The sequence below is a fragment of the Leopardus geoffroyi genome, chromosome C1 (genome assembly GCF_018350155.1).
Source record: "Leopardus geoffroyi isolate Oge1 chromosome C1, O.geoffroyi_Oge1_pat1.0, whole genome shotgun sequence".
Classification (NCBI taxonomy): domain Eukaryota; kingdom Metazoa; phylum Chordata; class Mammalia; order Carnivora; family Felidae; genus Leopardus; species Leopardus geoffroyi.
This window is the reverse complement of record NC_059328.1, coordinates 3,801,230-3,815,116: the sequence shown is the minus strand read 5'-3', so window position 1 is coordinate 3,815,116 and position 13,887 is coordinate 3,801,230. Positions and strand designations below refer to the sequence as shown.

The 13,887-nt window shown below is 51.8% G+C and overlaps 1 protein-coding gene across 8 annotated transcripts in view; it reads left to right on the top strand.

Moving 5' to 3' along the window:
* The window catches only part of NPHP4 (nephrocystin 4), a 110,933-nt gene that overhangs the window by 46,169 nt on the left and 50,877 nt on the right, over positions 1-13,887 (top strand). For all 8 annotated transcript variants that reach the window (XM_045475427.1, XM_045475431.1, XM_045475434.1 and 5 more), the window contains one exon: positions 10,414-10,596. In XM_045475427.1, coding sequence (XP_045331383.1) covers positions 10,414-10,596 — 183 coding nt within the window. The remainder of the gene's footprint in view (positions 1-10,413; positions 10,597-13,887) is intronic.

Here is a 13,887-nt window from a genome sequence, read left to right as displayed (position 1 = left end):
TCCCATGGCAGAATACCTCCCGGATGTCTAGAAGGGGAAGGTGAGCTGGTCTGTTATTTACGTGTTTGCTGGTATTCTCTGGACAAGACAAGTCCCTGTGACAAAGATCTGGGTGCTCGCCAGGTGCCTGGGATTCCTCAGAGCCGAACATTTTGACCATCTGTATCGGGCGTGTGCGAATCATGCCTTGATTTATCCTGAAATGATGTGAATTTGCACTTGTAGAACTTGGAAATAGAGGCGTCTTGAGGGTTTCCTGGAAATGTTTCAGGATAACCTGGCTCATCCCTTGCAGCGAGCCGGGTGTCCCAGCATCACCATGGCGCCCTCCATATGGCGTAGCCACACCTCCACCTGCTCAACCTGGGCCCCTGCCCTCCATCTGCCCAGAGTGCCCACTGTGTGTGTGTGGGGGGGGGGAGGGGCGCCCGCCGAGTGCGCCCTGTGTGTGCGGCGGAGGGGGAGGTGGGCAGGGGGAACGCTGAATGAGAGGGGATCTGCTGCCGGCTCTTCTGTTTTGTCCTGAATGTTGGGTTTCCCTCGGGGCTTTAAGAAAGATATCCACTCACTTATCTTTTGAAAATTGTTTGTTTGGTTTGTCTTTTTAAAAAATATTTCATTGAGAAATTCACAAGGCCTAAAAGAATTTTAAAGTGTACAGTTCAGTGGTATTCTGACTTTTATTTTTTAATGTCTTTTTTCTCTTGTAGTAAAAATACACAACATAAACTTGGCCATCTTCACTGGTTTTAAGCGCTGTGGTTTGGTGGCATTAAGCATGTTCACACTCTTGGGCAGTGGTCACCCCCATCCATCCCCAGAACCCTTCACCTCTTGTAAAGCTGAAACCCGGCCCCAGGAAGTACTATCTCCTCCTTGGCCCCGCTCTCCAGCCCCGGGCACCACCATATGCTTTCTGTCTTTATGACTTTGACAACCCTGGGGACCTCACGTATGTGGAATTGTTCAGTATTTGTACTTTGTGACTGGTCTCCTTCACTCAGCATAATGTCCTCACGGCTCATCCATGTTGCTGCATGTTGGAGAATTTCCTTCCTTCTTACGGCTGAAGGACGGCTATCCCACATTTTACTGATCCAGCCATCTGTTGAGGGGCCTGGGTGGCTGCTCCGTTTTAGACGTTGTGAATAATGCTAATACGAACATGGGAATACCCGTGTCTCTTTGAGACCCTACCCTCCTTTCAATTCCTTTGGGTGTATTCCCAGAAGCAGAATTACTGAAGTGTGTGGAAATTCTACTTTTAATTTTTTGAGGAACCCCTACACTTTTCCACGTCGGTTGCACCACGTTATGTTCCCCGCCGACAGTGCAACAGTGCCTGAGGGCTCTGGTTTCACCATACCCTCGCCAGCACTCATAGTTTTCATGAGGTGGTGTCTCTCTGTGGTTTTGGTTCGCATTTTCTTGATGGTCAGTGATGCTGAACAGATATCTTCTCACATGCTTGTGGGCCTGTATTTTCGTTGGAGGATGTCTGTTCAAGTCCGTTGCCCATTTCTGAGTCGGGTGGTCTCTTGTATTGTTGCGGGGTTTAGGAGTTCTCTCCGTGTGCTGGGTGTTACTCTCTTATCAGGTAATGGTGTTTGCAGATTTGTGTTTTCATTTTACTGTTGTTTGGCTTTTCCAACTAATAAATAAAGCTGCTCTAAGCATTCTTGGTCAAGTCTTTGTGGACGTATGTTTTCATTTCTTTTTGGTGAATGCCGCGGAACAGAGTTCTGGGTCCTAGGTAGATACAGGTTGCCTTTCCAAGCAATGCCTGTTTTTCCAAAGTGGTTGTGCCAGTGCTGTTTGGGAATTACAGTTGTTCCACATCCTCACCACCTTCTGGTTTCGTCTTTTTAATTTCAGCCTTTCTAGTGGGCATTAATTTGCCTTTCCTTGGTCACCAGTGATGAGTCCTGTTCCTGTGTTGGTTGGCCATTCTAATCGTCCTTTGTGAAGTGGCTGTTCCGTTGTTTAGGATTATGTGTCTTTTTTATTACTGGGTAGATAGGAGTCTGTCTGATGTATTTTTGCTAAAAGTCTTCTGTCACATACACAGATTGTGAATATGTTCTCACAGTCTGTCACTTGCCTTTCCGTATTCTTAACACTGTTCTTGGGGGAAAAAGGCATAGTAGGACTTTATGTAATGTCTTTAAAAACTTTTTCTTTGGATGCTAAAGAAAATCACAGTCTCCATATGTGCCTTGGTCCCTACTGGTGGAACACACAACGTTGGATATCCCAGAATGACTGTGCATTTCAGCACACCGGGAGAAGGTGGGCGTGGACAGTGGCAGCCTCTGTACCCACCCACGCCAGCCCACTTAGTTCCATGCTAGAGAAAATACTCTCCTTTGGTTGCCCCTTAAACAGATCAGGAATGTGCCCTAAACCTGTTGGCCTGCTACGAAAGTCTTTGTAGTTTTTCTTGTAAATTACATTTCTATTATCAGTGGTGCTTAGGAAAGCAAATTTCATACATGTTTCATTTACTCTGTAGAGCAATACTGCTTTGCATTTGTCTCAAACTTCTTTCTTTTTTAACTATCCACGGGCTAAGCCTTCATGCTCAAACAATAAAGCGTTCAAATACAAAAGAAAAAAAACCATTTTATCTGGACGTGATTTTAAGCTTACAGACAAGTTACAGAAGTACCAGGAATATTAGTCCACTCTTAACCCAGATTCACCTGTTCTCATTTGCCACACTTGCTTTATTTCATGATTTTATTTTTATAGGACAGTCTCCCTTCTTTAAGAAACATTTTGAAGTGAGTGTTCCTTGTGTTAGATTTGGTGGTGTTTCCTCCAGATGGAGTCGGCTTCTGCATTCCTGCCGGAACACTGCAGAGGGGTAGAGGTGCGGTGTGTCCCTCAGGGTCCCACGGCAGAGATGCAGGAGGTCCCTCCCACCTCATTGGCCTAGTTAGTTTCTTTTTTAAGATTTTATTTTTTATTTTCTAATGTTTTAATTTTTTTGAGAGAGAGAGATAAAACGAGTGGGGGGGGCGGGCGGAGATAGAGGGAGATGCAACCCGAAGCAGGTTCCAGGCTCTGAGCTGTCAGCACAGAGCCCGACCCAGGGCTCGAACTCATGAACCTCGAGATCATGACCTGAGCTAAAGTTGGACACTCAACCGGCTGAGCCACCCAGGCGCCTCTAAGATTTTGTTTTTTTTTTAAATTTTCAAAAAATGTTTATTTTGAGAGAGAGAAAGAGTGTGTACACGAGTGAAGGAGGGGCAGAGAGAGAGAGAGAGAGAGAATCCTAAGCAGGTTCCAAGCTGTCAGCACAGAACCCAGCGTGGGGCTCAATCTCATAAAGAGTGAGATCATGACCTGAGCTGAAATCAGCAGCCTGACGCCCAACTGACTGAGCCACCCAGGCGCCCTTAAAGATTTTTTTTTTTTTAAGTAATCTCTACCCCCAACGTGGGGCTTGAACCCACGACCCCGAGATCAAGGGTTGTGCACTCAACCGACTGAGCACCCCAGCATCCCTGGTCAGGTCTTGTGTGATGTCCCCACTGGGCAGTTGCTGTCTTCCTCCTTGCAGCTGAGAAGCAATCTGTGGGGAGACCTTTATGCTACACAGACCTCCGCCCCTCATCTAGCCGTGAGGGTTTCCAGCTCCCTATGGGGATGGACTCACGGACACCTTTAAAAAAAACCCCAGAAGCCGAAAGCTGCCGTCCCTGATTCTTTTGGTGCTCACAGTGTCCCAGAGTGTCCACGGTGCCTTCGGGCTGTGTCCTTGTGATGTCCTCCATCATGTTCTGTTTCTCAGTTTCCTACTTCCTGGCATAACGGGAGGCCCCAGGCTCACCTTGCGTCCTCCCTGTTCCAGCCCCAGAATCAGCCATTTCTGTGAGGGGCTGTGGTTTCCCGTCCCTGCCGCCTGCTTTTTTTTTTTTTTTAAAGAATTTTTTTTGGGGCGCCTGGGTGGCGCAGTCGGTTAAGCGTCCGACTTCAGCCAGGTCACGATCTCGCGGTCCGTGAGTTCGAGCCCCGCGTTGGGCTCTGGGCTGATGGCTCAGAGCCTGGAGCCTGTTTCCGATTCTGTGTCTCCTTCTCTCTCTGCCCTTCCCCAGTTCATGCTCTGTCTCTCTCTGTCCCAAAAATAAATAAACGTTGAAAAAAAAAATAATTTTTTTTTTAATGCTTATTTATTTTTGAGAGAGAGAGTAGGGAGAGGGGCAGAGAGAGAGAGGGAGACACAGAGTCCGAAGCAGGCTCCAGACTCTGAGCTGTCGGCAAAGAGCCCATCGCAGGGCTCGAACTCACAGACCGCGAGATCACGACCTGAGCCGAAGTTGGATGCTTAACCGACTGAGCCACCCAGGTGCCCCTAAAACGTAGCTTTTAAACAGTTGAACAGTTGCTTATTATGTTTATTGATAGGTACTTGATTTCTGTGCTGCTGTTGTAAATAGGGCCTTTTCCTCCATTGATGGCACCTTCTCGCTTACCGCTGTGGGTGTTTTTTTTCTGGAGAGTCATTTACAAACTTATCAGCAGTTCCCATGACTCTTACCCTATACCACACACTGGTTTTAAAATTGCACTGTATTTTGAGGTGAGTCCCACTGTAAGGAGTATGCAGAGGGCTCCGTGTCCCTCTCCCACTGTCCCCAGGGAGAAGCCTGTCTCTGGACAAGCAGAAGCTGTGTTGTCACATCCCCTGGTTGGCTTTTCCTTTGGGTCTGACGCCTGGCGAGTGCTCTCCTGGACCGTCTGTAGCCTCGTCAGCCCCTCGTCCTTCCCTGTCCCCCTCCCCCTCCCACTAGGAGGAGCTCACTTCTTCCCCCGATGCTGACTCTGGAAGAGGGCTGCCTTCTCTCGAGGCCCCTGGGGGTCCCCTCACCCAGGGATGAGCCCTGGCCTCCCGTGCACCCCTTCCCTGGAGCAGTGGCTGTTTCAAAGCACGCAGTCCCCTGTTGACCTGTGGCGGGCGGGGGGGGGGGGGGCTGTGCCCACAGGAAGGCATGCCAGGCCGCCAAGCCTGGGCCCTGCCATCCATGGGCCCAGTGCGAGGAGGGGGCGGGAAGAAGAACAAGGCAAGGGGCCGGTTCTCCCGCGGACGCACGTGCAAAGGCGGCTGGCTGGGGACTCGGTGTCCAGAGGGTCCAGGCACAGCTCCGGGCTTAGGACCGTTTCGCCTTTGCTTTTTTCCTTCACTGTCAAGTGACACCTTTTTTGCAGAGAGGTGCAAAGCGTTATGATCCCTTTAGTCAGCATGAAGACTTGTCCCAGGTTATGGAACTTTCTTAAAACCACGGTCCTGTTGATTTTCACTGCTCATGTGTATGTTCAGAAATGATTCCTTTATTCCACAGAATGAAATGAATATGTTGCCTGTTGAAGATTCCTATGCTTTTAAGTGATGTATACTGTGTCCTACAAGGGGAGACTAAGTGACTTTCATTCTGTGTTGTTGGGTTTCCTCTTCCACCGTGAATGCGTGTGAAGGAAATTAGCCTGCAGCCACTGCCAAGCTCACCTCACTGTCTGTCAGATTTGCAAAGGGCTTTGGCATCTAAACGATCTGTTTTTGGAAGCACGACTCCGGGCCGGTGACACCTGTTGTGCGAGCCTGTGCTTTGCCCGGTGGGCGTCACCCAGGCTCTGGGTGTCTGTCTGCCTCCCGACTCCTCACCTCGGGTGGCCTTGTGCAGTCTGCCTCCGGGATCAAGGACTTGGTGTCCTTCGAGGAGAATGCCGGGAAGAGAGCAACTTACAGGCGGCCTTGCTCCTTGTCGGGCTCTGGCTGCTCCCGTGTGCCCCTCTGGAGGCCGTTCCCTGGTCCCTGCCACCTGCGTTGGTGGGGGCCGTTCTCGGGGCACAGCCTACCTGCTCTCAGCCCAGGGCCCGGCCTCTCGCCCCTCCTTCAGCTGTGATGTCTCTCTGGTCTCGTTTCTTCTGGCTTCCTTGTCCCTCTGTGATGTGGCTGACACTGGGGACACCGGGAGGCACTTTGACACACATTTGTTTCCTCATTCCGGTTCACCCAAGCATGTCCCCCGACAGGCGCTCCTGTCACCTCTATGGTGTGGCCAGGCCCTGAGTCTGGTGCTGGCCAGGAGCCTGGGGCAGGAAGAGAAAGGTCTCCCCGAAATGCTGGAGAAAATCACCCTCATGAAATAACGTGAACTTTTTACCTGCCTCTAGATGACTTTCTTTTTTCTTTTTTAACGTTTTTATTTATTTTTGAGACAGAGAGAGACAGAGCATGAACGGGGGAGGGTCAGAGAGAGAGGGAGACACAGAATCGGAAGCAGGCTCCAGGCTCTGAGCCATCAGCCCAGAGCCCGACGCGGGGCTCGAACTCACGGACCGCGAGATCGTGACCTGGCTGAAGTCGGACGCTTAACCGACTGCGCCACCCAGGCGCCTCTTTTTTTTTTTTTTTTTTTTTTCTTTTTTAACGTTTTTATTTATTTTTGAGACAGAGAGAGACAGAGCATGAACGGGGGAGGGTCAGAGAGAGAGGGAGACACTCTAGATGACTTTCAAGTTGGTCTGAGGACGGAAGCCAAGGGGACTTTGCTCATTTCCTGGGGCGGCCGGCCCAAATTGCCACCAACTGTGTGTGTCTCAAAGTGATTGACATTTATTCTCCCACGGTCTGGAGGCCTCGGATTTAAAGTCAGTTGCACTGGGCCAAAGCCAGTGCAGGCAAGGCGGCGGCCTTCCCTTCGGAGGCTGCAGGGGAGGGTCCTTCCCTCCTCTTCCGGGTTGGTGGCTGCTGGTGGCCCTTATCTGATGGCGCAGCTCCTGCCTTCACCTGCACACAGCCTTCCCTCTGCGCGTCCCCCTCTGTCTCTCTGTCCTGCTTTGTAAGGATGCTTGTCATTGGATTTAGGGTCCAGCTGGATAATCCAGGTCTCCTAATCTCATAATAGTTAATTCCATGGGCATGGACCCTTTTTCCAAATGAGGTCACAGTCACAGCGCTCAGGGCTTAGGATGTGAACGTGTGTTTTTGAGGCCACCGTCGAGCCCACCTCAGGGAGCCCAGAGTGCGGCATTCCTGGGGTCAGGTGTCTGTTTTCTGTCTGTCTGGGCTTTGCCTGGTGAATGTTGGCGTGGCTCTTCTGTTCCACGACAAACCTGGCTCACATTCCAAGTGTGTTCCTTTGGCCTCCCGTATGTTGTTTGCTGTTACAATTAAAAGTCTGAGAGCAATGTGATGTATTTTTTTTCTTCTTTTCATGAAGTCAAACCCGATTGGACAGGATAAGACGTTCTAAAGTAACCAATCTTCTCTCGACCACTAGAATTCACTGACAGGAGGAGCCTTGTCATGTTGGCCAGCTAAATAGCTGCTCTCACTCTGCCCACCTGCTTGGATGCACCTGACCTTCTCCTCAGAGCCTGGGGCTGGGGCTGGGGCTGGGGGGATTTGAGGGGCGTGGGGTGGGGGAGGTTCCTGCCTGCAGCTGTCACCCTGGCCTGGTGAGAGGGAGCACAGGCTAATAAATGGCAATTGAATTGCCATCGAGCCCTAATTGTCGCAGAAATCTTTGCAAAGGAGCGATCAGTGACTTGCTAACTGTCTCCTCTCGTCGGAGCTGTTGGAGACACGAGCGAGGGAAGCTGGATACGCTGTGCAGAGGAGAGCTCTATCGATCGAGGACTGGGAAACCAAAGGAACCGTGAAATTGGAAGATTGCAAATCAGAATCACCTAATTTGAAAGATTCAACCACAAGGACTTGCACAGAGAGCGTGAAAAGTTGGACACACATTTCATTTTATTTTTGATCCCATAATAAACTGGATTTTGTAGATGACTGTTTAGAAAAGTAGTCTAGAAATGATTGGGTCTGTGTAGTTTTTATAGTGGCCGTTTTTGCCGGTACGTGTATAGTCATTTTTTAAAAATCTTTAAAAAATTTTTAATGTTTATTTCTGAGAGAGACAGAGTGTGAGTGGGGGAGGGGCAGAGAGCGAGGTGGAGACCCAGAATCCAAAGCAGACTCCAGGCTCCGAGCTGTCAGCACAGAGCCTCGAACTCACAAACCGTGAGATCGTGACCGAGCTGAAGTCGGACGCCCAACCGACTGAGCCACCCAGGCGCCCCAATAGTAATTTTTTTTTTTTTTTAAATTTTTTTTTTTTCAACGTTTATTTATTTTTGGGACAGAGAGAGACAGAGCATGAACGGGGGAGGGGCAGAGAGAGAGGGAGACACAGAATCGGAAACAGGCTCCAGGCTCTGAGCCATCAGCCCAGAGCCCGACGCGGGGCTCAAACCCACGGACCACGAGATCGTGACCTGGCTGAAGTCGGACGCTTAACCGACTGCGCCACCCAGGTGCCCCAGTAATTTTGTTTTTAAAGGGCAGTGGATTTATAGTTGCTTGGTGCTGGTTTGTGTCCCTGTCATCGGCTAACGGGATGGGGAGCCGCAGGCATCGTCTTCATATTCGACATGCGTTGGAAGTGTTGCACAGGGTCGTGTGCTTCGGCTTCTCACTTTGCTGGTTCCTTGTACTTCCAGGATGTGAGTGTTTTTCTCGTTGATCTGGCGGGGGCCCAAATCCCCGGTCACCCCTGTAACCAGGGCAGAGGTGATGGTATCCCAGCTGGTATCTGAAGTTTGGCTCCGTTAAAGGGTCAGAACAGGCCCCCCTGAAGTGAGGTCGGTCCCCTAACGATGGGGCCTCAGGAAGAGGTTAATTCAAGACCAGACGCTGACTCTGGACATTTATCCCCACGTGACTGAGGGAAACAGCAGGAAGGAAGAGCCTCTGGCAAAGGAACAGTCTGGAGAGACTGACTGAGGAGACGAATGTGCTTCCTTTTTTTCCACGTTGGGTGCTGTTTGCACCTACGCTCGGCTATGGTGTGGCCTCGCTGACTGTCGAGCCATCCGCGTGGGGCTCCAGCCAGAGTCCTTTTGTGCGTGTGTGACCTTGGACCCGAGCGCAGTTGACTCCTGGCCAGGACAAGGGCGTGGCAGCTGACCCGTGTCCAGCAAGTAGGCGGGGTCTGCTGGGAGCCCCAGCCATTCTGCTGGACGCAGCCCGTGTCAGCGGGCGCCTTGGCTCTCCTCTCCTTGGGGACGATGTCCTTCACCATCACAGATGGGGCGTGGGCTTCGGTTCCTTTCCAAGAGTGTGAGGCCCCCTCCATGCAGGCTGTCCGCCCTCCCTGTCACCGTGGCCCGAACCGGGCTGCCTGGGTTAGCGCGTGTGGCTGGTGGTCTAGAGCGTCGGAGGCCCTCGGCTCCCTCGGCTGCCCAGGGACCACATGGCACCACCGTCCTCATGCCAGACGGGCGCAGATGGCGCTCTGCTGCCTCTGAGGACAGCGTCAGGAGGTGGGGTGCTGTGCTCGTGCTCCAGTTACCGCCCGCCACCTTCGGGGTTTGCTCCTCCCATGTCACCAGCCGGGCCTGGAGTCGGGGCAGAGGAGGTGTGGCTGTGGCCCGGGTCTGGACTGTGTGTGTCACTGTGACCCTGGTTAGGGCCGCTGTGCTCTTGGGCCGGAAGGGCCCTCCTGGGCTCCCAGTCTGACCTCCTTGCAAGTGTCCCGTGGCCCCTGGTCGGGAATTTGCCTTCCTGGGGTCCCGATGTGCTGCCTCCCAGGGAGCCTGCGGCGTCTGCCTGTCGGGCTCAGTCAGAGCCGGAGTTCCTGACCTTGCCTTCTGCCTTGCATCACTGCCCAGCTGATGAGGGGTTTTCCCACCCGACCGGGGCCTGGAATGTGGTTTTACTCTTACTTCTCAGTGAATGGATGAAAGTGTGCCATTAAAACACTGCTGACTCAAGCCCTCGAACCATATTGGAGAAAATGGCTCTTCCCTAATCCTAGGTTTTCCTTAGTGTCCTCACTGCTTTCACTTGGCCAGTGATAGAGAAAGCAGGACAAGGACCTGGCTGATTTCCCAGGTACACGGAGTCACATGGATGAAACGTGCCATTCATTCTGAGCTGGGACTTAGCCACAGAAACTGTGTGTAAACAATCCTGATTTGAATTCCCATGCGCGTTCCTCATTATTTTACAAAGTTTCCTATCACGAACACAAGCGTCATTCCTGGTGTTTTCCTAATGGATTTGTGCAGACGTGGGCGAGGTACAGCCTGTTCACAAACCTGCAGAAAGAGCCTTATGGGACCAGGAAAGGTCGGAAGGATGATGTTGGTCTTTGAAAGAAAAGCCGCCGCTGCTTTGAGCCAGAAAGGGAGACCTGGACGGAGGAGGGTGCTGGTTGGCTTGAGGGGGGCTCCTCAAGGTGGGCGGCTGCTTCCCTGTCCCCCGAGCTTCTGTGTTGTGCTGTCCTCCTGCTAGACAGGCCCCTCTTGCACGCTCCCTGCCTGGCGGCCCTGCTCCCTGGTGTTTGCCAGCCGGTTTGCTGGTAACTCACACACCGCTGTGCTTTGTCTCCCTTCCAGGCAACGTCGGTCGCCTCTCTGTCCAGCGTGGCATGCATGCACATGGTCCGCTGGGCTGTGTGGAACCCCTTGCCGGAAGCCGGCTCCGGAAAGGTGGTCTTACCTCTGCAGGGTGGGATCCGGCCCAACCCGTCGCACCGTCTGGTCTATAAAGTGCCCCCAGCCTGCATGAGCTCCAAAGAGGTAAATTGTTGAGGTGCTTCTGTAAGTATGAGTCCTGGCTCATAAGCTTTCAGCAAGCTCGTATGTTTTCAGAACCGGAAGTTGACAGATCTGTTTGTGGATGTGTCATGAGCAGAGTGTCTCGTGTCACGGATATGCCCTTAAAAGACAGGTGTGACTGCTGAGTCACAGTTGGCTGCGAACTCACTGAGGCTGGTTTCACCTCGGGGCTTATGATGTGCTGTCCACACATCGGTCTCGCAAGGTGGCCTGTGACCCTTATTTGTACCAACATCCACTTCTGCGCTCTCCGTGTCTTTTTTTTTTTTTTTAAATGTTTCTTTATTTTTGAGGGAGAAACGGACAGGGTGTGAGCAGGGGAGGGGCAGAGAGAGAGGGAGACACAGAATCTGCAGCGGGCTCCAGGCTCCGAGCCGTCAGCACAGAGCCCGACGCGGGGCTCGAACTCACGGACCGCGAGATCGTGACCTGAGCCGAAGTCGGACGCTCAACCGACTGAGCCACCCAGGTGCCCCTGTCCATGCCTTTTTATATTTATTTTTTTATTTAAAAAAAATTTTTTTTAACATTTATTTATTTTTGAGACAGAGACAGACAGAGCATGAACGGGGGAGGGTCAGAGAGAGGGAGACACAGAATCTGAAACAGGCTCCAGGCTCTGAGCGGTCAGCACACAGCCCGATGCGGGGCTCGAATTCACGGACCGCGAGATTATGACCTGAGCCAAAGTCGGACGCCCAGTCAACTGAGCCACCCAGGTGCCCCTGTCCATGCCTTTTTAAAAAGGACTCTTGGAGCGTTTTGCCATGGAGGGTGGGCTTCGGGGCTGTGGTCGGAACCGGGCCGTCCGCGTCCAGCCCGGCCCGTCCGTGTGACTTGTCACTCGTGCCCCCTGGCCCTTGGCTCCCTCCAGCTTTGTGTGGAGGGCAGGCCACAGCAGCAGTTTTGAAAATCCATGTTTGGAATGAAGCTCTCTCTGAACCCCAGTACAGGAGTCAGGTAAAAGGGGGTCATGATCTCACGGTCCGTGAGTTCGAGCCCCGCGTCGGGCTCTGTGCTGACAGCTCAGAGCCTGGAGCCTGTTTCAGATTCTGTGTCTCCCTCTCTCTGACCCTCCCCCGTTCATGCTCTGTCTCTCTCTGTCTCAAAAATAAATAAATGTTTAAAAAAAAAAAAAAATTAAAAAAAAAAGGGGGGGGGCAGGGCCAGCTGACGTGTGTGTTGTGAGGGGCCTCGTCCCCCGCCTCCCCCACCCCACCGGCAGCCTCGAAGGGTGGGTGGCAGGGACCTGGGGTGTCACAGACACCGCGTGACCCCGTGGCCCCGGCCGATGGCTGGAGTCTCTCCCCATGCCTGTGTCGAGGAAGGGCTCTCGGTTCTCCCGCTCACGTTCCTGAAACGTGTTCTCCTTGTGTCAGTGGTGCGGCCGGGAACCTTTTAGAGCTCAACTGTGTCATTTTTCTTAGGTGAAGGGGCCACTGTGTTATTTCAGCACGCCGCCTGTGTGCTGACTCAGGCGACAAACATCATTTTCTGTGTTGTTATTTATGATGCTTTGGGGACCTGGATGAGGGAGCGGCTGTGCGGCTTTTCTTGTTCCAGGAGCGTCTCATTGTGGGGCCACATTGTGCTGCATCCCCCCCACGGACTAGTCTGAGCCCTTGTTACAAAATTGCCACTGGGAATCCTGAGGCCATCACCTCTCTCTCCCCTCTCTCTCTGTGTGGGTGTATGTATGTGTTTAAATAAGTATTCATTGGATCTAATCTTAGCCTGTCGTGCCACTGCGTTTCCTTCACTTTCTACGTGCGTACGTAAGCTGTATTAGGGGGTAAGCGTTTGGAAGTTTCGACTGTCTTGAGGACACAGATACCTCCAGTACTGCCATTTTTCCACAAGGAAGATCACTTCTAATTGGCTTTTCTCCACCTTCGCGCTGCTGACATTTTGGGCCTGATAATGCTGTGCTGCGGGGGTTGTCCTGCACAGCGGGGACGTTTGCCACCAGCCCTGGCCTCTGCCCTCTAGATGCCGGGAGCGTGCCCCCAGCTGTGGGCACAGTGGCTGCGGACGTCGCCAGATGTCTCCTGGGGGCAGAATTGCACCTGGTAGGACCACTGTGCTAAACACGTGTAACTACCTGACACGGTGGGCCCCAGCTGGTCACAGCCGCGATTCTGTACCCTCCTCCGCTTCCTCCCGTGTTTGTCTGCTACAGCCGTGCCGGCGTCTGGCAGGCAGAGAGCTTGCGGGCCGGTGTGTGCCTAGTCTCCACCCCTACGCCAGGCCACTCTTTATCTTACTCTTCTATTCAGTGAACTTCTTTTTTTTTTAATTTTTAAATTTTTAAAAATTTGCTTATTTTGAGAGAGAGAGAGAGAGTGTGTGTGTGTGAGCAGGGGAGGGGCAGAGAGAGAGAGAGAGAGAGAGAGAGAGAATCCCAAGCAGGCTCTGCACTGTCAGCACAGAGTCCGATGTGGGGCTTGAACTCACGAACTGTGTGATCGTGACCTGAACCAAAACCAAGAATCGGACACTCAACCGACTGAGTTACCCAGGCGCCCCCATTCAGTGAACTGCTATTGAGCACCTGTATACATTCTTGGAAACTATCCCTGTGACCGTGAACTTACAGTTAAGGGGAAGTGGCAGATATTACTTGGAGGAAAATACAAAGATTGTAAACATCCCATAGTTTTGGACTAAGTAAATCTGAGGGCTTCTGTTATGATTATTTCAGTGTTATTTACTGTGAAGGTAAGAACAGTGTGTTATGATTATGTTTTCTTTCCTAAACAACTCTTGTAGTTTTCCTATGAGCACATTACTGTCTTTTAAAAAAAATGTCCATCTCCAGAGGCGGCCACTTCCAACTCTTAGCGGTGACTTCTGGCATTTACTTTGTTTCCAAATATTAATGCTTCTACTTCTGTTTTTCTTAGTTGATTAATTTTAGACGTTATATATTGACCTCCAGTAATGACAGACGAGAACGTTAGCTCTTTGATGCACTCCCGCACTCTTTAAAGAAACCACTCTGTCCTCCCACTTTGTGGCCTCGGATTCAGGGACTATTTCTTGCCAGAAGTGTGCAGCACAGTGAGGTCTGGCCTAGAGGATGGTAAAGGGGACTGGGCAGTACGGATGGGGGGGGGGGGCATGAAGAGGGAGGGGCTTGGAAAGCAAGCCCCTAATGTTGCTTAAGAAATGCCGGGTTAACCCTCAGGTGCATGTGCCCGAGTCTGACCCTGAACAGCATACCAAAGACCTTGAGAACTGACTGTGGCACTC